The 27,346-nt window shown below is 48.2% G+C and overlaps 1 protein-coding gene across 2 annotated transcripts in view; it reads right to left on the bottom strand.

The window, feature by feature from the left end:
- LOC120924701 overlaps positions 1-27,346 on the bottom strand; it is a 51,479-nt gene that overhangs the window by 7,156 nt on the left and 16,977 nt on the right. For both annotated transcript variants that reach the window (XM_040335712.1, XM_040335713.1), the window contains one exon: positions 3,200-3,315. In XM_040335712.1, the coding sequence (XP_040191646.1) occupies positions 3,200-3,315 (116 nt within the window). The remainder of the gene's footprint in view (positions 1-3,199; positions 3,316-27,346) is intronic.

Here is a 27,346-nt window from a genome sequence, read left to right as displayed (position 1 = left end):
AGAAACCAGAATTCAGTTACCGGAAATAAGACGGTTGGCCGTGGATTACCGATATGATGTAAGGGCACAACGGGGAATTTGCAGCAACAATCTGATTCCACGCTTCAATTTCTACTCTACTTTTCTTACTAAGGATTTTGCAGTTTAAAGCGGAGTTCCACCCAGGAAAACAACATTTGGCCAAAAGTACTAAAAAAATAAAATAAAATAAAAGTGAAAAAAAAAAAAAATTTATACTCACCCGAAATACCTGTTGCTATGCGGAAGTCCGTAATCTGCCTCTTCGGCACCGCGGAATGTTTTCTTCTTCTTCTTCTTCTAGTGAATGGGGCGCGCTGCTTTCTGGGAACTGTGTGTGTTCTCAGAGAGCAGCCGCCCATTCACAAGCCGGCATGAGACTCACACAGGCGTAGTAGGAAATGGGCAGTGAAGCCGTAAGGCTTCACTGCCTGTTTCCCCTAGTGTGAATGGCGGCGCGGGACCTGCATCGATCGTGGGATCGGCATCGGGGGGGCCATCAGCGCGGGCACGTAGGACAAGGTAAGTGTCCTTAGTAAATGTCAGCAGCTACACTGTTAGTAGCTGCTGACTTTAAAAAAAATAATAATTGCGGGTGGAATCCCGCTTTAAGTGATCCTCTGTATCCTCTGTACCCTCTGTACCCTCTGTACCCTCTGTACCCTCTGTATCCTCTGTATCCTCTGTATCCTCTGTATCGGCTAACATAAGATAATTAGGTTATTAAGTAGGGTTGAGCGAACCCGAACTGTAAAGTTCGGGTTCGTACCAAATTTTTTTTTTTTTGGACCCGAACCCGAAGAATTTGCTGAAAGTTTGGGTTCAGGTTCGGAGTTCGGCTATGTAATGTCCCTGCACAAAGTGTCATTTCTGAAAGGAAAAAAAGTCATTTAAAACCGGCTTTGCGGCTATAATGAATTGTCGGCTGTGGCAATTCAGAGAGGATTCATTCATAAAAAAAAAAAAAAAATTGCGTGGGGGTCCCCCAAATTCAATTACCAGGCCCTTCAGGTCTGGAATGGATATTAAGGGGAACCCCGCCGTCAATTTAAAAAAAAAATGACGTGGGGTTCCCCCCAAATATCCATTACAGACCCTTCAGGTCTGGTGTGGATTTTAAGGGGAACTCCACCCCAAATTAAAAAAAAATGGCCAGACCCCTTATCCGAGCACGTTAACCTGGCCGGCCGCAGAAAAGAGGGGGAGACAGAGTGCGCCCCCCCCCTCTCCTGAACCGTACCAGGCCACATGCCCTCAACATGGGGAGGATGTCCCCATGTTGATGGGGACAAGGGCCTCATCCCCACAACCCAAATCCAGCAGTGGTAATCTACTCTCGATCCGGCTCCCCGCTCCAACGTTGTCCGTATCCAGCGACGGGTGATCTTTCTGGTCCAGCGATGAGAAATCCATCCATCCAGAGCAGCATCGCCGACCTTCTCTCTCCGCTGGACACAGCCCAGCAAATGACGTGGCCGGAGTTTTGACATTTCTTATATAGGGGAGGCGGGGCTACCCGTCACGTGATCCCGTCCCCCTCTGACGCACACTCTGCTATGTCACTGGGAAAGGCCAGACGTCCTCCTTGTGTCAGAGGGGGCGGGGTCACGTGACGGGTGGCCCGCCTCCCCTATATAAGAAATGTCAAAACTCCGGCCGCGTCATTCGCTGGGCTGCGTGTCCAGCGGAGAGAGAAGATCGGCGATGCTGCTCTGGATTGATGGATTTCTCATCGCTGGACCGGAAAGATCACCCGTCGCTGGATACAGACAACATTGGAGCGGGTCTTCCAGATTCTGATAAGCCCCCTGCCCGCAGACCCCCACAACCACCGGGCAAGGGTTGTGGGGATGAGGCCCATGTTGAGGGCATGTGGCCTGGTACGGTTCAGGAGAGGGGGGGTCGCACTCTGTCCCCCCCCTCTTTTCTGCGGCCGGCCAGGTTAACGTGCTCGGATAAGGGGTCTGGTGTGAATTTTTGGGGGAACTCCACAGCATTTTTTTTTTATTTGGGGTGAAGTTCCATTAAAATCCACACCAGACGTGAATGGTCTGGAATGGATATTTGGGGGGAACCCCACGTAATTTTTTTTTTTTAAATTGACGGCGGGGTTCCCCTTAATATCCATACCAGACCTGAAGAGCCTGGTAATTGAATTTGGGGGGACCCCCACGCAATTTTTTTTATGAATGAATCCTCTCTGAATTGCCGAATTGCAGAAAGAGATACGTTTCAGGTCAGAAGGAGCTCAACGGAGGTCAAATGAAGATTAAAAGGAGGTAAATTGCAGGTCTGGAGAAGGTCAACAGGAAGTCAAAGGTCAGTGGTAGGCCAATAACAATCGTAGGTCAGAAGGAGGTCAAACGAAAGTTAGATTGAGGTCAAACAAAGGTTAGGAGGTCAATTGCAGATCAAATGGAGATCAGAAGGAAGTCAACCACAGGTCAAATGCCCCTGTCAAGTAATTTTGAATGAGCTTGGAGGCATTTTAAACTGATTCCATCAACAGAAGCCCAAAGCCTGTCAACATAGTCCCTTAAAATGTGAGCCACTGGGACCTCTGAATGAGCACAGCAGGTGTACAAACCTGGGAACTCAGCACAGGGATGGTGAGAACCCCTCATAATGGGCACAGCAGGTTTACAGACCCGGGAACTCAGCACAGGGATAGTGGGAACCCCTCATAATGGGACAGCAGGTGTACAGACCCAGAAGTGGTGCAGGGATGGTGGCAGGGCCGTCTTAATAGCATCATGGGCCCCTGGGCAAAGTAATGCTCTGGGGCCCCTACAATGATGACAGTGAAGGTAAACAGACATCAAGTAGGTAAGAGGCGGACTTCCTCCCCTGTGTATCTATCACTCTCAGTGCCATCATGGGACCCCTAATTTCAGGGCAGAGTTGGCTCAAGGACCAGTTGCTTTGGGGAAAGTGCAGGGGCCCCCCATGCAGCTGGGGCCCCTGGGCTGTGCCCAGGTGTGCCCTCTCATTACGACAGCCCTGGATGGTGGGTGTAACAGACCTAGCCGGGAAAGGGGCTTTTGAAGAGGACTGGAAGGAAGCCTCTTACCCACTAACTATGGGCCCGTGGAACCCAATGTGGGGAAGGCGAATCCTCGCTCTCCGGTGTATCAGGAAACATAAAACAAACCAGAAGAATGTTCAGCATTTCCTCCCTTACTTTGTTCTATTCTCTTTTTCCATAGATGGAGGCAGAAGGCGGCCAGGAGGAGCAGAACCACTGTGAGGGCGGCGATGACGGCGAAGGTGGTGATGGCGGTGTACAACGGTGCGTTGCTGAAAGAGAGGAACCAGGACAACGTTCAACTCATTGTACCCTCAGGATAGGATTTCCGGGACATTAGCTTTAAAGCTGAATTGTAAACATTAATCAACATTAACCCCTTCAATACTGTACACTTTTACCCCCTTCCTGCCCAGGCCAAATTTCAGCTGTCACAATTTGAATGACAATTGCGCGGTCATGCAACACTGTACCCATATAAAATTGTTATAATTTTTTTTCACACTAATTGAGCTTTTCTTTTGGTGCTATTTATTCATCACTGGGGTTTTTTTATTTTTTGTTAACCACTTCAGCCCCGGACCATTCGGCTGCCCAAAGACTAGAGCATGTTTTGCGATTCGGCACTGCGTCGCTTTAACTGACAATTGCGCGGTCGCGCGACGTGGCTCCCAAACAAACTTGACGTCCTTTTTCCCCCACAAATAGAGCTTTCTTTTGGTGGTATTATTATGTAAACTTGGGCCCGGATTCAGATAGAGATACGCCGTCGTATCTCTGAGTTCCGTCGGTCGGATCTATGCGCCTGATTCATAGAATCAGGTTCCGCATAGATCTCCCTAAGATCCGACAGGTGTAAGTGACTTACACCGTCGGATCTTAGGCTGCAATCTCCCGCTGGCCGCTAGGTGGCGTTTCGTTTTTTTGTACGCGACGAATATGCAAATGAGGAGTTCCGCCGATTCAGAAACGAACGCCCGCCCGTCGCTTTTTTTTTTTTTACGTCGCTTGCGTTCGGCTTTTTCCGGCGTATAGTTACCCCTGCTATGTGAGGGGTATCCTATGTTAAGTATGGCCGTCGTTCCCGCGCCGAGTTTTGAATTTTTACGTCGTTTGCGTAAGTCGATTCAGAATACGGCCGGACGCAAGTTACGCTCACGCCGAAACCAATGACGTCCTAGCGACGTCATTCGGAGCAATGCACGCTGGGAAAAATCGCGGACGGCGCATGTGCTGTTGGATCGGCGCAGGACGCGCCTGATTTAAATTGTAGACGCCCCCTAGCCACGCAATTTGAATTCCACCGGGGGATTTACGATACTTTTGAGGTAAGTGCATTCTGAATACAGCACTAGCCTCAAAAACTTGCGCCGGCGGATCGTAAATCAGATAGATTACGCGGATCTAAAGATCCGCTAACCTATCTGAATCTACCCCTTTGTGTTGATGAGGTTTCTTCAACAAATCTGCTCTCAACATCACCATCTTTTATTTTTGACTGTGTTAGTATTTCATCCAGCGGCGGCCCGTCCATTAGGGGCACCGGAGCGCCGCCCCCTCTATCCATGGCTGCTTTTTGCAGGAAAACCGCCACCCCCTATTCATGCGTCCGACTCATTACATCGGGAGGGGGGTGTTTTTTGAAGCACCTGATTAGAGCCATCATCTCTAATAGGCTTCAAAATAGGGTGGGCACATGGCGCAGAGCATTGTGCCAGGTGCCCACCCAGGTGTTACAACAGCGAATGAATATTTGCTATTGAAACGCTGATCCTCAATCCGGCCAATCAGAAGCAGGTCTAAAAACCCGTTTTCTGATTGGCTGAAAGAGAAAAGTCACAATTGGCCGGGGGGGAGAATGGGAGAAAACGGAAGCCGCCGCGATGCCCGTGGAGTGCAGGGGAAGGGAAAGCTATCATCGTCTCCAAGCAAGGGAAAAGCGATGCCCACCATGGTTGGGGTAAGTGTAGAAGACCCACCTGAACGACCGAATGGGGGGGTGTTACTGTTTGCCGCCCCCCCCCCCCGAAAAAATTACTACCGGCCGCCATTGATTTCATACATGTATATGTATGATATAGTAATATAATCTCAATCAATTATTAGTGTGCCCACTGTGAGCCACGCATCTCACTCAAAGTCCCAACCTCCTTCTCACTTCTATTATGAATAGGGATGAAGGCACCAAACCTCTTTTTAAGAGGTGCCTCATTTAACCACTTAAGGACCCCTTCATGCCGATATACGTCGGCAGAATGGCACAGCGTACATGTACGTGGCTCTTTAAGCCCAGCCGTGGGGTCGCGCGCGCCGCGGGCACGTGCACGCGACCCAGTCCGAAGCTCCATGACCGCGGCGGCGGGACTCGCAGACCCGATTGCCGCTGGAGTCCCGCGATCGGTCCCCGGAGCTGAAGAACGGGGAGAGCCGTGTGTAAGCACAGCTTCCCCGTTCTTCACTGTGGCGCCGTCATCGATCGTGTGATCCCTTTTATAGGGAAACACAATCGATGACATCACACCTACAGCCACACCCCCCCTACAGTTAGAAACACAAATGAGGTCACACATAACCCCTTCAGCGCCCCCTTGTGGTAAACTTCCAAACTGCAATTGGCATTTTCACAGTAATCAGAGCATTTTTAATGCATTTTTTGTTGTGAAAATTACAATGGTCCCAAAAATGTGTCAAAATTGTCCGAAGTGTCCGCCATAATGTCGCAGTCATGAAAAAAAACGCTGATCGCCGCCATTACTAGTAAAAAAAATTTTTTTTATAAAAATGCAATAAAACTATCCCCTTTTTTGTAAACGCTAAAATTTTGCGCAAACCAACCGAAAAAAGCTTATTGCGATTTTTTTTTTACCATAAATAGGTAGAAGAGTACGTATCGGCCTAAACTGAGGAAAATAAATTATGTTTTATATATTTTTGGAGGATATTTATTATAGAAAAAAGTAAAAAATATTGGGCTAGATTCAGATACAAATGCCTATCTTTAGGCGGGCGTAGCGTATCTCATATACGTTACGCCGCCGTAACTTTGAGAGGCGAGTCCCGTATTCAGAAAGAACTTGCGCCCGAAGTTACGGCGGCATAGCGTATATGGGCCGGCGTAAGCCCGCCTAATTCAAAATAGGCTGGTAGGGGGCGTGTTGTATGCTAAATAGTCGTGACCCCACGTAATTGACGTTACTAACGAACGGCGAATGCGCCGTCCGTGAAAGTATCCCAGTGCGCATGCTCCAAATTACGCCGCAAATAGTCAATGCTTTCGACGTGAACGTAACTTACGCACAGCCCCATTCGCGTACGACTTACGCAAACGACGTAAGCGACGCAAAATTCGACGCTGTCCCGACGTCCATACTTAACATTGGCTACGCCTCATATAGCAGGGGTAACTTTACGCCGGAAAAAGCCTTACGTAAACGACGTAAATCAATGCGCCGGGCGCACGTATGTTTCTGAATCGGCGTATCTAGCTCATTTGCATATTCGACGCGGAAATCTATGGAAGCGCCCAGTGTAAATATGCAGTCCAAGATACGACGGCGTAGGAAACTTACGCCGCTCATATCTAGGCAAAATTCATGCGTAACTGATTCTAAGAATCAGGCGCATAGATACGATGGCGCACATTCGGACTTACGACGCCGTACGTGGAGTTAGGCCGTCGTAAGTCCTTTGTGAATCTGGGCCTAGAGGTCTTATTGAATAAATGGATTGGGAGTAGACTAGAGCGTGTTTTGCGATTTGGCACTGCGTCGCTTTAACTGACAATTGCGCGCAGGGAGCTGCGGTGGCTCAACGCGATTGGCACTGCGCTGACAAGCCATTCACCTCTGCAGCTAGAGGTTCGGATCCCGGTCTCGGCTTCATGTGAATTGAGTTTGGTGGTCTCAGCCCGGCTCCCGGTGGGTGTGCTATGCAAGGTAAGCCTGTGCTTAGTACGCCCACCCCCTCCCACAAAAACCACCACACTTACACACGCACTCTAAATTGGGTTAACACACGCACTTTGACCACGCGGTCTCTAAAGAGAGGCGAAGGACTAACGGGGCTGGTTGAGCGGGCTAGATCCTCTCGCTCCCTTATAGGGAGTCCCTCTGCCCCGTTGGGCTTCAAAGCGGAGCAGGTAGGGTGGGCTGTGTGGGAGGACCCCCTCACACACCCACCATTGCCACCCGGGGCATGGAGAAAGGTGGCAGATTGCCTCTGGGGGAGGCCTGCCTACTCCCAACTCCTGCAGTCTGGCTCCTCTCTCGAGTACACGCACAAAATACACTTAAAAAAAAAAAAAAAAAAAAAAACTGACAATTGCGCGGTCGTGCGATGTGGCTCCCAAACAAACTTGATGTCCTTTTTCCCCCACAAATAGAGCTTTCTTTTGGTGGTATTATTATGTAAACTTGGGCCCGGATTCAGATAGAGATACGACGGCGTATCTCCTGATACGCCGTCGTATCTCTGAGTTCCGACGGTCGGATCTATGCGGCTGATTCATAGAATCAGGTTACGCATAGATCTCCCTTAGATCCGACAGGTGTAAGTGACTTACACCGTCGGATCTTAGGCTGCAATCTCCCGCTGGCCGCTAGGTGGCGTTTCGTTTTTTGTACGCGACGAATATGCAAATGAGGAGTTCCGCCGATTCAGAAACGAACGCCCGTCCGTCGCTTTTTTTTTACGTCGCTTGCGTTCGGCTTTTTCCGGCGTATAGTTACCCCTGCTATGTGAGGGGTATCCTATGTTAAGTATGGCCGGCGTTCCCGCGCCGAGTTTTGAATTTTTACGTCGTTTGGGTACGTCGATTCAGAATACGGCCGGACGCAAGTTACGCTCACGCCGAAACCAATGTTGTCCTAGCGACGTCATTTGGAGCAATGCACGCTGGGAAAAATCGCGGAGGACGAATGCGCTGTTGGATCGGCGCGGGGACGCGCCTGATTTAAATTGTAGACGCCCCCTAGCCACGGAATTTGAATTCCGCCGGGGGATTTACTATACTTTTGAGGTAAGTGCATTCTGAATACAGCACTAGCCTCAAAAACTTGCGCCGGCGGATCGTAAATCAGATAGATTACGCGGATCTAAAGATTCGCTAATCTATCTGAATCTACCCCTTTGTGTTGATGAGGTTTCTTCAACAAATCTGCTCTCAACATCACCATCTTTTATTTTTGACTGTGTTAGTATTTGATCCAGCGGCGGCCCGTCCATTAGGGGCACCGGAGCGCCGCCCCCTCTATCCATGGCTGCTTTTTGCAGGAAAACCGCCACCCCCTATTCATGCGTCCGACTCCTTACATCGGGAGGGGGGTGTTTTTTGAAGCACCTGATTAGAGCCATCATCTCTAATAGGCTTCAAAATAGGGTGGGCTCATGGCGCAGAGCATTGTGCCAGGTGCCCACCCAGGTGTTACAACAGCGAATGAATATTCACTATTGAAACGCTGATCCTCAATCCGGCCAATCAGAAGCAGGTCTGAGACCCGTTTTATGATTGGCTCAAAGAGAAAGTCCCAATTGGCCGGTGGGGAGAATGGGAGAAAACGGAAGCCGGCGCGATGCCCGTGGAGTGCAGGGGAAGGGAAAGATTTCATCGTCTCCGAGCAAGGGAAAAGCGATGCCCACCATAGTTGGGGTAAGTGTAGAAGACCCACCTGACCGACCGAATGGGGGGGGGTTATTGTTTGCCGCCCCCCCCCCGAAAAAATTACTACCGGCCAGTGTCATCTTAAGAGCATTATAGGCCCCCGGGCAATACAGTGCACTGGGGCCCTGTCTACACAATTACGCACGAGAATTACTGACAAAAATCATAACATTTACTGGCAGAACCACATTTTTTACTGCCACTGCAAAAAAAGTACCTAAAATTACAGTTTTCAGTGCCCAACAATGCAAATGTCAGTATTTAAACTATAGACATATAGCTAGTGCTATTAGAAATGTGTTTAAGTTAAACAAAAGTAAAAAAAAAAAAAATGTCTTCATTGACATGAAGGTCAGGTTACTATAACCCAGCCAGCACACAGTTTCCTCTTACATCAGAGTCTGCAGGATTCCCCCTTACAGTGAAAGGGAACTCTTATGTAAAGGGGAACGCTGCAGATCATGATCTAAGGGGGGAACTCCGATGTGGAGGGGGGCTATGGTGACCAGAGACAACCTTATATCAGAGTCCACTGCTTTCTCTTTCCCACTTACATCAGGGTCCGCAGACTGAGTTCCCCCTTGCATTGTAAGGGGGAATCCTGCAGACTCTGATGTGGGGGGTACTCTGGTGACCAGAGACCACCTTCCTTAGATTAAATACACTAAGGTAAGGGGGGTCACTAATATAGGAGGGGGAACCTTTATATATACACATTTTTGCATTCACTCCCCCCTTACATCAGCAACCCCCCGCACTCGTGGAGGACCGGATCTTCTCTGTGATTTTCTGCGAACTGGGCATGGGCAGTTCTAACCCGTCACTCTCCATAATTTTTTACTGGGGTTGCTTGGCAGCCGGGGGGGCCCCCCAGGCAAGCGGGGCCCCCGGGCAACTTCCCAGCGTGCCCAATGGAAAAGATGGCCCTGCTACCGGCCACCATTGATTTCATACATGTATATGTATAAAATAGTAATATTATCTCAATCAATTATTAGCGTGCCCACTGTGAGCCACGCATCTCACTCAAAGTCCCAACCTCCTTCTCACTTCTATTATGAATAGGGATGGAGGCACCAAACCTCTTTTTAAGAGGTGCCTCATTTAAGGACCCCTTCATGCCGATTTACGTCGGCAGAATGACACGGTTGGGCACATCCACGTACATGTACCTGGCTCTTTAAGCCCAGCCGTGGGGTCGCGCGCGCCGTGGGCACGTGCACGCGACCCAGTCCGAAGCTCCATGACCGCGGCGGCAGGAAACTCGCAGACCCGATTGCCGCTGGAGTCCCGCGATCGCTCCCCGGAGCTGAGTAACGGGGAGAGCCGTGTGTAAGCACAGCTTCCCCGTTCTTCACTGTGGCGCCGTCATCGATCGTGTGATCCCTTTTATAGGGAAACACAATCGATGACGTCACACCTACAGCCACACCCCTCTACAGTTAGAAACACAAATGAGGTCACACATAACCCCTTCAGCGCCCCCTAGTGGTTAACTCCCAAACTGCAATTGTCATTTTCACAGTAATCAGTGCATTTTTAATGAATTTTTTGCTGTGAAAATGACAATGGTCCCAAAAATGTGTCAAAATTGTCCGATGTGTCCGCCATAATGTCGCAGTCACGAAAAAAAATCGCTGATCGCCGCCATTACTAGTAAAAAAAATTTTTTTTATAAAAATGCAATAAAACTATCCCCTTTTTTGTAAACACAAAAATCTTGCGCAAACCAACCGATAAACGCTTATTGCAATTTTTTTTAAACCATAAATAGGTAGAAGAATACGTATCGGCCTAAACTGAGGAAAAAAAATAATGTTTTATATATTTTTGGGGGATATTTATTATAGAAAAAAGTAAAAAATATTGGGCTAGATTCAGATACAAATGCCTATCTTTAGGCGGGCGTAGCGTATCTCATATACGCTACGCCGCCGTAACTTTGAGAGGCGAGTCCCGTATTCAGAAAGAACTTGCGCCCGAAGTTACGGCGGCATAGCGTATATGGGCCGGCGTAAGCCCGCCTAATTCAAAATAGGCTGGTAGGGGGCGTGTTGTATGCTAAATAGTCGTGACCCCACGTAATTGACGTTACTAACGAACGGCGCATGCGCCGTCCGTGAAAGTATCCCAGTGCGCATGCTCCAAATTACGCCGCAAATAGTCAATGCTTTTGACGTGAACGTAACTTACGCACAGCCCCATTCGCGTACGACTTACGCAAACGACGTAAGCGACGCAAAATTCGACGCTGTCCCGACGTCCATACTTAACATTGGCTACGCCTCATATAGCAGGGGTAACTTTACGCCGGAAAAAGCCTTACGTAAACGACGTAAATCAATGCGCCGGGCGCACGTATGTTTCTGAATCGGCGTATCTAGCTCATTTGCATATTCGACGCGGAAATCTATGGAAGCGCCACCTAGCGGCCAGCGTAAATATGCAGTCCAAGATACGACGGCGTAGGAAACTTACGCCGCTCATATCTAGGCAAAATTCATGCGTAACTGATTCTAAGAATCAGGCGCATAGATACGATGGCGCACATTCGGACTTACGACGCCGTACGTGGAGTTAGGCCGTCGTAAGTCCTTTGTGAATCTGGGCCTAGAGGTCTTATTGAATAAATGGATTGGGAGTTATAGTTTGTATTTATTATATCCCCAAGTAAACAGACATCACCACAGCTCACATTCTCAGCATCGTCCTCTTCTGGGCCTCTCCCCAGCACCACACTTGGTTTTTCATTCAAACACAACAAAAGCAATGACAAACAGGAAGTGATGGCTCCAACAGCCAATCGCTTCCTCCATGGGAAATGACATCACAGGAAATGACCTCCACACAGGAAATTACCTCACAGAAAATCCTTCCAACAGGATGAGTTTATACAAACAGGGCCGTTTGAAGGAATTTGGGGGCCCCAAGCAAAATGGACATGGAGGCCCCCCACACGCAAAGCCCCTACATGTTCTTTTTACTCCCCCTGGGCCCCCTCCCTCCCTTGGCTCTTTTTACCCCCCCCCCCGACCCCCCTCCCTACCGGGTCCGTACCGCATGGCAGGAGATAAAGTTTCCTGTTCACGGCCGGACTGAAAGGAAGTGAGCACTCAGTGTGCACTTCCTGTCAGTTCGGCTGGGAACAGGAAACTGAATCTCCTGCACCGCGCAGAACCCGGCCGGAGTCCGGACTGACAGGAGGAAGCAAGAGGAGCTCGGCCATGCTACAGAGAAGGGGAAGTGACGACTTGAGGCAACAGTGCTGCAGTCTCTCTATAGAGTGCTTAGGCGGCTGCAGCATATAGGAAGTGCGGCAAGGGCCCTGCTTGGGGCCCCAGGCTAGCTCAGGGCCCCAAGCAATTGCTTGGTTTGCCTGCCTTGTAGCGACGGGCCTGTATACAAACAACCAATGAATAATGACTAGGGGAGTCTTATAGGCGTGTCTGAGCAGAGACAGGGTGTATGTTTTTCCTGGAAGCCATGTTCTTCAACTAAACAAAGGAAGCCGCATGGCTAACAAACATGAACTCCGTCTCTGACCATAACAACTCAAAGACTCCCGTATTTACCGCTGGTATGAATCCTCATTCTGCGTTGTTCAGAGAACAACGCATACCCGGATTATACTACTGTTCCTGTGAATGGAAGGCTATCTGCAGGTGCACGCTACGCGTCCTGACATGTGCTGATTAGACACACAGAAGGACAAAAGCGATTATTCCCCTATAACCGATAATGTCCTCGCAGAGTGAACATATCCATTTAGACGATCGTTCTGTGCATCGCACAGGGGCCCTTTCGCTGGAGGACATGTCCCCACTCTGCAAACACCTCTCTCCAATCCCAGGAAGTTTTCTACTACCAGACGGGACTCAACCAGCGTCAGACTGCCCCAGCTGGGCTGCGGGAGAACTAACACTGGGCGACACTGTGACAATATATATTAAATACATCTTCATAAAATTTCCACAACACCACCTACCACGGATGTCCTGCAGCAGGTCGGCTCTATTGTGTGAAACTACGTACCTGTATGTAATGTTGTGCAATAGCCACTGGGGAGGGGGGGTGCGTGCAAGCCACTGGAGGCACGATCACGCACTGACTGGACACAGGGGATGCCAACCAGTTAGTCCGGTAAACCCGATGTCCGCCGGCCACCCTCGATCGTTCCCGGGAGAGGCAGAATGGTGATCCGCCTATGTAAACAAGGCAGATCGCTATTCTGACAGGGGAGAAGAAAGAGATCGTGTGTTCCTGTGTCAGAGCAACCCCCCCCCGACACACAAACAAACACAGTTGGAAAGCACCCACTAGGGACACATTTAACCCTTTGATCGCCCCTGATATTAACCCCTTCCCAGCCAATGTCATTAGTACAGTGACAGTGCATAATTTTAGCACTGATTACTGTATCAGGCCCCGTACACACGAGAGGATCGATCCGCTGAAATTGATCCGCGGATTGGTTTCAGCGGATAGATCCGCTGGTGTGTACGATCCAGCGGATATTTATCCGCGGATATATTTCGGGCCGATCCAGCGGATAAAAATTTCTTAGCATGCTAAGAAATCTATCCGCTGGAATCGGCTCCAGCGGATCGATCCGGTGGTCTGTACAGACTCACCGGATCGATCCGTCCGATTCCCTCCCTCGCATGCGTCGTAATGATTCGACGCATGTGTGGATATCCTTATATGACAGCGTCGCGCACGTCGCCGCGTCATCATTGCGGCGACGGCGCGACACGTCACCGCGGACGGAATTCCAGGGGGATTTTGATCTCCTGGTTAGTACAACCAGGAGATCAAAATCCGCCAGAGGATTTATCCGCGGATACGGTCCGGAGGACCGTTTCCGCGGATAAATCCTCTCGTGTGTACCCGGCATTAGTGTCACTGGTCCCCAAAAAAGTCAGATGTCCGATTTGTCCGCCGCAATGTCACAGTTCCAATAAAGAATTGCTGATCTACACCATTACTAGTAAAAAAAAAAATACAAATTCCAGAAATATATCCCATAGTTTGTAGACACGATAACCTTTGCCCAAACTAATCAATAAACGCTTTTACCAAAAATATGTAGCAGAATACATATTGGCCTAGATTGATGAAGGTTTTTTTTTTTATAGCAGAATGTAAAAAATATTTTTTTCCCCCAAAATTGTCACTTGTAACGGTATGGCCCGTGGGACCCAGATGCTCTTGAAGGATGTGGGGTACTCCTGTTTCAGCTTCACCAATGACTCTTGTGTCTAGGGTCATCCTATGTCCACTAGGGGCATAGGATGACTGAGAACTGATATCTCGGATTACATGAGATGGGACAGTAATGATAATCCATGTTGCAGGATATCTTGAAATATTACAGGTGGTTCATTCTGAATCCAACCGGTCAATAGAAGACTGATTCATTCAATGTGGGGACACACATACTGTTAAGGTGTTAATTAAGTTTGGCTCCAAAGACCGTTTCATTGTGTGATGCTAATTAACACTGTATTGTGTGAAAGTTCTATTGATGATAATATGTGTTGTGAGTTACCACACTCTAAGGCCGCGTACACACGGTCGAAAATGTCCGCTGAAACTGGTCCGCGGACCAGTTTCCTGCGGACATGTCCGACCGTGTGTACGGCCTAGCGGACAGGTTTCCAGCGGACAAAAGTTTCTTAGCAAGCTAAGAAACTTGCCTGCTGGAAACATGTCTGTCGGACATGTCCGATGGTTAGTACACCTAATCGGACATGTCCACTGGTTATGACGTGTAACCAGCGTCCTGAAATCCCGCACATGCGTCGAATTGATTCGACGCATGCGTGGAAGCATTGCACTTCCCTGTTTGAGAACGTTGGTGTCTTCTACGACACCGCGTTCTCTGTCCGGGATTTTGGTCTGATGGTGTGTACACACATCAGACCAAAAGCTCCCAGGAGACATGTCCAATGAAAACGGTCCGCGGACCGTTTTCATCGGACATGTCTCCTCGTGTGTAGAGTTTTGCCGCGATTTTGCATCGTTTTTTACCGCATTTTGCCGTGATATTTGCAGGATTTTTTACCGCGATTTGTCGCTGCGTTTTTTACCGCGATTTTGCACAGGTCTAGGGTCACCAATGTTAAAAACAGAAAAACGCCCAAATACGCTCAATTCGAGCGACAAAAAAGGGTCCAAAACTTGTTTGAGCTTCAGGCGTTCGGCGTCAGGCGTTTTGGAGTGGAGATGTGAACCATCTCCATTGAGAATAATGTATTTTTTCCCCCTCTAGCGTTTTGGAGCTTCATGCTTCAGGCGACAAAAACGCTCAGGTGTGAATGCAGCCTAAAGGTCAGACGTCTGACTTATGTTTACTAAAGGAATGTGCATTATGTAGCAGGCGAGAATAGCTTATCGCGGAGTCAGAATGTCTGTCTAAGATGTGGATTGAGGGGGACTCGTTAGTACCCATTGTATGATGTTGTGGGTGGAGTGTGTCATTGTCCCTTTGATTACTGCAGCATGCTTTTTACTGTATAAAAATAGCCTGAGTTTGTCATTAACCACTTCCCGACCGCCGCATGTATATGTACGTCCACAGAATGGCACGTACAGGCACATTGGCGTACCTGTACGTCCTTGCCTTCTAGCGGGTGGGGGGTCCGATCGGGACCCCCCCGCTGCATGCGGCGGTCGGATTCCCGCGGGGAGCGATCCGGGATGACGGCGCGGCTTTTCGTTTATAGCCGCTCTGTCGCGATCGCTCCCCGGAGCTGAAGAACGGGGAGAGCCGTATGTAAACACGGCTTCCCCTTGCCTCACGATCGAGTGATCCCTTTTATAGGGAGACACAATCGATGACGTCACACCTACAGCCACACCCCCCTACAGTTGTAAACACACACTAAGTGAACCCTAACTCCTACAGCGCCCCCTGTGGTTAACTCCCAAACTGCAACTGTCATTTTCACAATAAACAATGCAATTTAAATGCATTATTTGCTGTGAAAATGACAATGGTCCCAAAAATGTTAAAATTGTCCGAAGTGTCCGCCATAATGCCGCAGTCACGAAAAAAATCGCTGATCGCCGCCATTAGTAGTAAAAAAAAAAAATTAATAAAAATGCAAAAAAACTATCCCCTATTTTGTAAACGCTATACATTTTGCGCAAGCCAATCGATAAACACTGATTGCGATTTTTTTTACCAAAAATAGGTAGAAGAATACGTATCGGCCTAAACTGAGGGAATTTTTTTTTATATATGTTTTTGGGGGATATTTATTATAGCAAAAAGTAAAAAATATTGAATTTTTTTCAAAATTGTCGCTCTATTTTTGTTTAATAGCGCAAAAAATAAAAACCGCAGAGGTGATCAAATACCACCAAAAGAAAGCTCTATTTGTGGGGAAAAAAGGACGCCAATTTTGTTTGGGAGCCACGTCGCACGACCGCGCAATTGTCTGTTAAAGCGACGCAGTGCCGAATCGCAAAACCTGGCCTGGGCATTTAGCTGCCTAAAGGTCCGGGGCTTAACTGGTTAAAAGGTCTATCCGTTTGGAACCAGAGAACAGAGCTGTGTCTCGTTTGTCTGGGGAATTCTTATGGGTCCTGTCTGCTGGATTGTCGGAGTGTCGAGAAGCCGTCGTGGGTTGGTGGAATGGAATATCGTAAACGGCGTTAACCCCTGACCGTTACATCGCTCTATTTTTGTTTATAGCGCAAAAAATAAAAAATAAACACGCAGAGGTGATCAAATGCCACCAAAAGAAAGCTCAATTTTATTTGGGTACAACGTCGCACATCCTCGCAATTGTCAGTTTCTAAAATAACGCAGTGCAGTATCGCAAAAAATGGCCTGGTCATGGGGGGGGGGGTAAAACCTTTCAGGGCTGAAGTGGTTAATGTGAGGGAGCTACAACTCTGTTTCATTTTATGATTGTTATTTGTAAAGCGACAATAACATTTTCTGTTTCTGATGTCAGAATGTGAGAAATTGGTCTTCTTTGTAGAAAAGACGGAGAGAATTCGGTTGGACGTTTGCAATAGTGAGATGAGAATATTGCCGAGTTCTTGTGGTTGAGAGGAAGTGGGGAGGTGTGTGGCCACGTCTTACCGGGGTTTGCAATCCGGCCTGATGTGACCTCCTGTAATGAAGGGGTCAATGCAGAGGTGAGCAGATAGGGATCACAGCACAGTGTTGGGGGGGGGGGGGGGGGGGGTTTGATCACAATAAAGTATTGGGATAGACATTATAGCGCGGCTCCAAGGCCGGCTCACCACCACGATCCCATACACACCTCTCACTTTTTGGGTACAAGCCCGGCCCGTCACACCGTACTCTGTATATAGGCACAAAAATCTGGACGACCGAACTCCAAAAAAAGTCCATCTTTATTTTAACCCGAGAAAATGGAAACAGGGACCTTTAACCACTTAACCACTTAAGCCCCGGACCAATATGCTGGCTAAAGACCCAAGGTGTTTTTACAGTTCGGGACTGCGTCGCTTTAACAGACAATTGCGCGGTCGTGCGACGTGGCTCCCAAACAAAATTGGCGTCCTTTTTTCCCCACAAATAGAGCTTTCTTTTGGTGGTATTTGATCACATCTGCGGTTTTAGTTTTTGCGCTATAAACAAAAATAGAGCGACAATTTTGAAAAAAATGCAATATTTTTTACTTTTTGCTGTAATAAATATCCCCCAAAAACATATATAAATTTTTTTTTCCCCCTCAGTTTAGGCCGATACGTATTCTTCTACCTATTTTTGGTAAAAAAAAATCGCAATAATCGTTTATCGGTTGGTTTGCGCAAAATTTATAGCGTTTACAAAATAGGGGATAGTTTTATTGCATTTTTATTTTTATTTTATTTTTTACTACTAATGGCGGCGATCAGCGATTTTTTTCGTGACTGCGACATTATGGCGGACACTTCGGACAATTTTGACACATTTTTGGGACCATTGTCATTTTCACAGCAAAATATGCATTTAAATTGTATTGTTTATTGTGATAATGACAGTTGCAGTTTGGGAGTTAACCACAGGGGGCGCTGTAGGAGTTAGGGTTCACTGTGTGAGTGTTTACAACTGTAGGGGGTGTGGCTGTAGGACTGACGTCATCGATCGTGTCTCCCCTATAAAGGGGATGACGCGATCGATACGCCGCCACAGTGAAGAACGGGGAAGCCATGTTTACACACACCTCTCCCTGTTCTTCAGCTCCAGGTACCGATCGCCGCACTCGAATCGTCCCGGTCCCGGTCCCGGAGCTTCGGACCGGGTCGCGGGAGCGCGCCGCTGGCGCGCGCCCGCGACCCACGGCTGGGTACAAGTACAGGACGTATATATACGTGCTTGTGCCCAGCCGTGCCATTCTGCCGACGTATATGTGCAGGAGGCGGTCCTTAAGTGGTTAAGAACCAGCCGCCACCGTTGAACGTCGGTAGTTTGATAGCTGCCATAACCCCCAATACTTGTAAAAACGGTCGGCGGTCCTCTTTCAGGTTAAAAGTGGTCTCAGTTGTGGATTCGCCGCGAGATCACTTTTATTGGCCCGTCCTCCGGCCATACTCCGGTGGTCTCCGCCACTTACTGGAGCCGTCGTAGCGAGCGGAGACGATCGCGTCCGCTCTCCTCTGACCCTGGATGCCGAGTGAGGGGAAGATGGCCCCCCCGCTCGTCTCCATAGAATTGGATGGCGGAAGCGACGTCAAACGTCACGTCCGCCCAATGCTCTTAAAAGCGGTGTTGCGCCCACCGCTGGGATAATAGGACACTTACCTGTCCTGGAGTCCAGCGATGTTTCCATCAGCTGTCGGGTGCTGCCGTCGCCATTGCGGTTAAGGGAGCCCGGCAGTGTAGCCTTACGGTTTCACACCAGGGACCCTCCTGCGCATGCGCGAGGCGCCACTGCTCTCTCCTATTGGCCTGGCGGCATGGGGGGGAAGGGGAGGAGGGCGCCGAGCCGTGCCGTCATGGGCCACAGCCCGGACTCCCGGAAGTGAGAACAGGATACCTGTTAAGGACAGGTATTCGCTCCCCCCCCATTTGTGGCACCTGACGGGGGGGGGGGGGCGACAAATCAGCGGAAGTTCCACTTTTGGGTGGAACTCCGTTTTAAAGGGGAAAAAAATTGTAAAAAAAAAATCTTTTTTTTTTAATTATTGCATTTTAGTGTAATTATGAGATCTGAGGTCTTTTTGACCCCCCAGATCTCATATTTAAGAGGACCTGTCATGCTTTTTTCTATTACAAGGGATGTTTACATTCCTTGTAATAGGAGTAAAAGTGATCCAATATTTTTTTTTAAAAAGGACAGTGTAAAAATAAAAAATAAAAAGTAAAATAAATAAGAAACAAATAATTTCAAGCGCCCTGTCCCGACGAGCTCGCACGCAGAAGCGAAAGCATACGTGAGCAGCGCCCGCATATTAAAACGGTGTTCAAACCACACAAGTGAGGTATCGCCGCGATCGGTAGAGCGAGAGCAATAATTCTAGCCCTAGACCCCCTCTGTAACTCAAAACATGCGACCTGTCCAAAATTTTAAACGTTGCCTATGGAGATTTTTAAGGGTAAAAGTTTGGCGCCATTCCACGAGCGGGCGCAAATTTTGAAGCGTGACATGTGGGGTATCATTTTACTCGGCGTAACATTATCTTTCACAATATAAAAAAAATTGGGCTAACTTCATCGTTGTCCTTGCGGCTTCACTGCCCGTTTCCTACTGCGCATGCGCGAGTCTCGCGCCGACTTGGTAATGGGCGGCTGCTCTCTGGGAACACACACAGTTCCCAGAAAGCAGCGCGCCCCAATTCACTAGGAGAATATGAAGAAGAAGACGGACCGCGGCCACGGAAGAGGCAGATTACGGACTTCCGCATAGCAACAGGTATTTCGGGTGAGTATAAAAAAAAAAAAAAATCTATTTTTTTTATTATTATTTTTCTTATTTTTTTGGGCTAATTTTCTTTTACTGGGTGATACTCCACTTTAAAATCATGTGATAAGACCAAAACAATGAAGAATGAAATATAACTGCTGTACAAAAATGTAATTCTCGACATGTTTCGCTAGAATATATAGCTTCTTCAGGAGATTCGTAATTGTCTGTGTACAGCATATTCACCCAAAACTAATTTCCAGTCAGTAGGCGAACACGCCAGGGCCACGAGAACGCCAAATTATTGAGGACATCAGTGTGTCCTAGGAGAACCAGAATGCCCATATAATGATCTATAGCAGGGGTCTCCAAACTGCGGCCCGAGGGCCAAATGTGGCCCTCTACTAGCTTCTATCCGGCCCTTGGGGCACTATTCCTTCCACTGATGTGGGGCACTTTTCCTCCCACTAACACCAACAATGGGGCACTCTTTTTTCCACTGATACCAATTATGGGATACTATTCCTCCTACTAATAGGGGCACTACTCCTCCTATTGACCACCAATCTCTGGGGCCATATTTCTTCTTCGACGTTCAACGGCGGCGGCTGGTTCTTAAGTGGTTAAAGGTCCCTGTTTCCATTTTCTCGGGTTAAAATAAAGATGGACTTTTTTTGGAGTTCGGTCGTCCAGATTTTTGTGCCTATATACAGAGTACGGTGTGACGGGCCGGGCTTGTACCCAAAAAGTGAGAGGTGTGTATGGGATCGTGGTGGTGAGCCGGCCTTGGAGCCGCGCTATAATGTCTATCCCAATACTTTATTGTGATCAAACCCCCCCCCCCCCCCAACACTGTGCTGTGATCCCTATCTGCTCACCTCTGCATTGACCCCTTCATTACAGGAGGTCACATCAGGCCGGATTGCAAACCCCGGTAAGACGTGGCCACACACCTCCCCACTTCCTCTGATTTCAACCACAAGAACCCGGCAATATTCTCATCTCACTATTGCAAACGTCCAACCGAATTCTCTCCGTCTTTTCTACCAAGAAGACGAATGCTCACATAAAGGTAAACAGACCTGTGCCGAGAGCGCGCTCCCCCTACAGATACTGGCGGCTAATGGAAAGCTCCTGATTACAAACTCCGCCCCGTCCCGGCCTGCCCCGCCTCCTGGTTTCTAAAACTCCTTAACCACTTAAGCCCCGGACCAATGCGCTGGCTAAAGACCCAAGGTGTTTTTACAGTTCGGGACTGCGTCGCTTTAACAGACAATTGCGCGGTCGTGCGACGTGGCTCCCAAACAAAATCGGCGTCCTTTTTTCCCCACAAATAGAGCTTTCTTTTGGTGGTATTTGATCACTTCGGCGGTTTTTATTTTTTTTCGCTATAAACAAAAATAGAGCGACAATTTTGAAAAAAAAACTATATTTTTTATTTTTTGCTATAATAAATATCCCCCAAAAACATATATAATTTTTTTTTTCCTCAGTTTAGGCCGATACGTATTCTTCTACCTATTTTTGGTAAAAAAAAATTGCAATAATCGTTTATCGGTTGGTTTGCGCAAAATTTATAGCGTTTACAAAATAGGGGATAGTTTTATTGCATTTTTTTTTTTTTACTACTAATGGCGACGATCAGCGATTTTTTTCGTGACTGCGACATTATGGCGGACACTTCGGACAATTTTGACACATTTTTGGGACCATTGGCATTTTCACAGCAAAAAATGCATTTAAATTGCATTGTTTATTGTGAAAATTACAGTTGCAGTTTGGGAGTTAACCACAGGGGGCGCTGTAGGAGTTAGGGTTCACCTAGTGTGTGTTTACAACTGTAGGGGGGTGTGGCTGTAGGTGTGACGTCATCGATCGTGTCTCCCCTATAAAGGGAATGACGCGATCGATACGCCGCCACAGTGAAGCACGGGGAAGCCGTGTTTATACACGGCTCTCCCCGTTCTTCAGCTCCGGGGACCGATCGCCGCACTCGAGCGGCGATCGGGTCCGCGGGATCCGCGGTCCCGGTCCCGGAGCTTGGGACTGGGTCGCGGGAGCGCGCCGCGGGCGCGCGCCCGTGACCCACGGCTGGGTACAAGTACAGGACGTATATATACGTGCTTGTGCCCAGCCGTGCCATTCTGCCGACGTATATGTGCAGGAGGCGGTCCTTAAGTGGTTAAAGGGTCAAGGGTCGGAAAGGTGCCGGCGCCAAGGGGTTTCAAGATAAAGGAAATAAAGGGAGTCAGCCAAGGATAAGTGGAGCAAGGCACCACATCCCAAATTAATTAAAGAAAATGGAAAATAAGAGGACTTTTAAGGTGCCTGAATCGATGAAAAACGACATCATGTATAGGAAAAACAGCATTTTTTTTATTGAATACATTGGTTTCAAAAGATATAACAATCTTATATTTAAAATTGCGTGATCAGATCAAAACATTAAAGAATGAAATATAACTGCTGTACAAAAAAAAAAAACGCAAGTCTCGACATGTTTCGCTAGAATACATGGCTTCTTCAGGAAATTCGTAATTGTCGGTGTACAGCGTATTCGCCCCAAAACAAATTTCAGGTCAGCAGAGGAACACGCCAGGGCCACCAAATGATTGAGGATATCAGTGTGTCATATAGGAGAACCAGAATGAACTTCCAAAGGGTCTCCAAAGACTCCAAACCAGCCAAATCTGGTGTGTGTGTGTGGGGGTGGGGGGGGGTGGGGGTGGTGTGTGCTCCTGGGTGAACGCACGGAGGATGGTCCTGGGTTCACCCAGGAGCCCTTTGGAAGTTCATGCAGTTTGGATATCGGATTTTGGACTGCTTCTATCTTCTCTGCTGTGAATGGTTATTAGCATTTCTGTTTGGCTCCCTCCGGTGGTTGTTTAAAGAAATTGCAGCTTCTTAATCTTCCTGACCAGCTTTTTACATGCTATATAGATCAGGGGTCTCCAAAATTTTCAAACAAAGGGCCAGTTTATTGTCCTTCAGACTTTAGGAGGGCCGGATTGTGGCCAGACGGGGCAGAAAATGTCGTCATCAGTGAGAAGAAATATGGCCTCAGAGATTGGTGGTCAATAGGAGGAGTAGTGCCCCTATTAGTAGGAGGAATAGTATCCCATAATTGGTATCAGTGGAAAAAAGAGTGCCCCATTGTTGGTGTTAGAAGGACAATAAACTGGCCCTTTGTTTGAAAATTTTGGAGACCCCTGATCTATATAGCATGTAAAAAGCTGGTCAGGAAGATTAAGAAGCTGCAATTTCTTTAAACAACCACCGGAGGGAGCCAAACAGAAAAGCTAATAACCATTCACAGCAGAGAAGATAGAAGCAGTCCAAAATCCGATATCCAAACTGCATGAACTTCCAAAGGGCTCCTGGGTGACCGCGTGGCGGATGGTCTGCGCAAAGACCATCCTCCGTGCGTTCACCCAGGAGCACACACCGACACACACACACACCAGATTTGGCTGGTTTGGAGTCTTTGGAGACCCTTTGGAAGTTCATTCTGGTTCTCCTATATGACACACTGATATCCTCAATCATTTGGTGGCCCTGGCGTGTTCCTCTGCTGACCTGAAATTCGTTTTGGGTGAATACGCTGTACACCGACAATTTCGAATTTCCTGAAGAAGCCATGTATTCTAGCGAAACATGTCGAGACTTGCGTTTTTTTTTTGTACAGCAGTTATATTTCATTCTTTAACCGCTTCCCGACCGCCGCATGTACATTTACGTCGGCAGAATGGCACGTACAGGCACATTGGCGTACCTGTACGTCCCTGCCTTTCCGCGGGTCGGGGGACCCCCCGCTACATGCGGAGGTCGGATTCCCTCTGGGAGCAATCCGGGACGACGGCGCGGCTATTCGTTTATAGTCGCGATCGCTCCCCGGAGCTGAAGAACGGGGAGAGAGGTATGTTAACACGGCTTCACTGTGGAGGCGTATCGATCGAGTGATCCCCTTTATAGGGAGACACGATCGATGACGTCATTCCTACAGCCACACCCCCCTACAGTTGTAAACACACACTAGGTGAACCCTAACTCCTACAGCGCCCCCTGTGGTTAACTCCCAAACTGCAACTGTCATTTTCACAATAAAGAATGCAATTTAAATGCATTTTTTGCTGTGAAAATGACAATGGTCCCAAAAATGTGTCAAAATTGTCCAAAGTGTCCGCCATAATGTCGCAGTCACGAAAAAAAATCGCTGATCGCCGCCATTAGTAGTAAAAAAAAAAAATAATAATAATAAAACTATCCCCTATTTTGTAAACGCTATAAATTTTGCGCAAACCAATCGATAAACGCTTATTGCGATTTTTTTTACCAACAATAGGTAGAAGAATACGTATCGGCCTAAACTGAGGAAATTTTTTTTTTTTTTATATCTTTTTTGGGGGATATTTATTATAGCAAAAAGTAAAAAATATTGCATTTTTTTCAAAATTGTCGCTCTATTTTTGTTTATAGCGCAAAAAAATAAAAACGGCAGAGGTGATCAAATACCACCAAAAGAAAGCTCTATTTGTGGGGAAAAAAGGACGCCAATTTTGTTTGGGAGACACGTCGCACGACCGCGCAATTGTCTGTTAAAGCGACGCAGTGCCGAATTGTAAAAACCCCTTGGGTCATTTGGCAGCATATTGGTCCGGTCCTTAAGTGGTTAATGTTTTGATCTGATCACGCAATTTTAAATATAAGATTGTTATATCTTTTGAAACCAATGTATTCAATAAAAAAAATGATATTTTTCCTATACATGATGCCGTTTTTCATCGATTCGGGCACCTTAAAAGTCCTCTTATTTTCCATTTTCTTTAATTAATTTGGGATGTGGTGCCTTGCTCCACTTATCCTTGGCTGACTCCCTTTATTTCCTTTATTTTGAACCCCCCTGGCGCCGGCACCTTTCCGACCCTTGACCCTTTTAAGGAGTTTTAGAAACCAGGAGGCGGGGCAGGCCGGGACGGGGCGGAGTTTGTAATCAGGAGCTTTCCATTAGCCGCCAGTATCTGTAGGGGGAGCGCGCTCTCGGCACAGGTCTGTTTACCTTTAGGTAGGTAGGTCTGCGGCCTCTCGGAGTTAAGGTGCATGCGGCCGGCACCAAGGAGTTAAAGGCAACATGGTACAGCACCCAACACTGTGGGGAATGCATAGGCGTGCGCACAGGGTGTGCCAGGTGTGCCCAGGCACACCCTAATCACCCTATGCAGCACAGATTTCCCCTACTTCCCTGGCTCCCATCTTCCCCCCCGCAGCGTTGCCAGCTTCCATCCTCCTCTATCGGCTGTTGCTCCTGGGATTTTTTAGTGTGGAAGGGGCCAATAAATATGTAATTTACCAGCCCCTTCCCTTTCTCAATGAACACTGTGAGCGATCGGTAGTGTGTGTTTGGGCTTTGGGGTGCACACCCTAATGTAGTGTTGCTCACGTATATTCGTATTGCGAATATTCGGCTCGAATATGGCATATTCGAGTATTCGCGAATATCTCGAATTTCGCGGCCAATATTAGCTATTCCGAATATAAAAAAAAAAATTGCGAAATTTCGCTAATGCGAATTTATTGCGAACATTTTGCGATTTTTTTTTTTTTTTTCTGATTGGCTCTGATGCAAAAGAAGGGCGGAGAAAGTATTCTCGAATATTCGGAAATCGAATATTCGGAATATTTTATCAAAAAAAAAATGTTGTGAAATATTTTGACAACTGTGGTAGGAGAAATCGAATATTGGTGATATTTTATCGAAATTTCGCTAATGCGAATGCGAAATTGATTGCGAGTGTGACAGTATCGGTATGATATCCCCGTCAACGTTCCCTTCTTCCCATAACGACAATCACCCCAATATTCCACGAGGAGGGATATCCCTGGAATCGCCCAGAAAGCCACACATGAGACAAGCTTACTGCTAGAACAAGACACTTTATTGACACAAAACTCAGCTTATATGTGGTTACAGCCTGTTAGGAACGCCCCCTCACACAGTGGGGTTTCCCATACAGATTATAGGAGACAAGTCGGAGCCGACCATGCAGACATGTTTCTTTAGATAAAGACATCAGCGGAGTTAATTACTAGGTGTAACAGCCTGACCACAATGAAGCAATCAGAATAATTAACATGAGCCCCTTATCTAATCATTGTAAACAGTAAGGCCGGTCTCCTTCCCACACACAATAAATCAATTACCATTTGAACTAGGGAGCTGGCTGAGGAAGGGTCATTAACATGTCAATAGCTTGTGACACATGAACCAAGCAGGGAGATTTACACTGACATCCTTCACAATGGCCCCCCTTTTTCTCCCTGCTCCGGCAAACCCGGTTGAACCTTCCCTGGTCCAGTAGGGTTGACGGGTTCAGAGCTTTTAGTCCGAGGTTAACTCCGTTTGGCGTGACTGACCTCCATTGGTAACTGCTTCCGACTCAGGTATGCTACCGGGTCGTCAGATCACACGCCGGTCAGTCCCCAAGTCTTTGTGCGATCTGCAAAGTCACCAGAAGTCAGTATGAAGACAGCGAATGGGTCTGTGCGCCGCCGTCTAGGTGTCCCGCTATGGGAGGGGGCAGGTTATGGCTCTGAAGTGACAATCACAGGAGATTCATAAAAAGAAAAAGTTATATTTGTTGAAATGCTGTAGCACTGGTGCTCAGAGTCCGGGGGGGGGGGGGGAGAGGGGACTCAGAGCCCCATAAGGTCAGCCACCCCCTGTTCCCTCCGCAGCCGCCGGTTCTCCTCTTTGAGCTTCTCCAGCTCCATCTCCAGTTCATGGAGCCTGGGGGGGTCAGCCCGCTGTGACCTCAGGTGGTTGTTCTCCTCCTCCATGCGGCTTATGCACTCCTCCAGCTCTATGTACTCACGGATCAGATCCTGCTTGCTCATGTCCTGCAGGCTCTCCACGTGGTCCTTCATCATCAGGAACTGGGTGGTGGTGTAAGGGGCCACCGGTGGGCCCTTGGCGAACATCTCGGCCCGCATCTGGGGCGCCCGCTGCGATTCCATCTCCTCCAGTCGCTTCTTCTCCTCCCAGGTCCGCTGGTTATATGACTTCCAGGACCTCTTCTTCTTGGAGGGTAGCTGGCGGTGCCTCTTTCTGCCCAGCTCCCTCCAAGGCCCCTCCGGCTCATGGCGGTCGCCCATGACCAGCTGACAATGGTGTTCCCTGTTGTCCGTAATAACAGATTGTACCATGAGGGCTTCGTAAGGGGTGCCCAATGGTTCTTCCGGACCCAGCTCCTGGAGATCCCAAGCCGAGTCTACACAATGGGCTGCTGCTGGTGGGCGGTACCCAGGTTGAGACCAATTTGACCTGGTGTTGTCGTTCATGGGGCAATTCTGCTTGAAGTGACCCAACTGTTTGCACCGGAAGCAGCGTTGTTCGTTGTCCTCCTGGCGTGGGTAGCGAGGGCTAGATGTCATCGGTCTGTTAGGCGGTTGGTATCTAGCGGCTGGTGGGTGTGAGGGCGCCGTTGGTTGTGGAGGTTGTACCCGTGGTGTGACCTGGTTTGTCTTGCGAGTATCCGCATATTCATCCGCCAACTTCGCGGCCTCTGGTAGAGTCATGGGCCTGCGATCTCTCACCCAATCTTTGACATCCGTCTGGATGTGATTGTAAAATTGCTCCAGGAGCATTAGTTGCAAAATGTCCTCTGCGGTGGTGGCCTGGCTGCTGTTAACCCAGTTAGAGGCCGACAGGGACAGCTGGCATGCCCATTCTGCGTAAGAGTCTTTCGTGGTTTTGCGTGAGTCCCTGAACTTCTGTCGGTG

This window comes from Rana temporaria, chromosome 1 (assembly GCF_905171775.1).
Source record: "Rana temporaria chromosome 1, aRanTem1.1, whole genome shotgun sequence".
NCBI lineage: Eukaryota > Metazoa > Chordata > Amphibia > Anura > Ranidae > Rana > Rana temporaria.
This window is presented reverse-complemented; position numbering and strand designations above follow the sequence as displayed.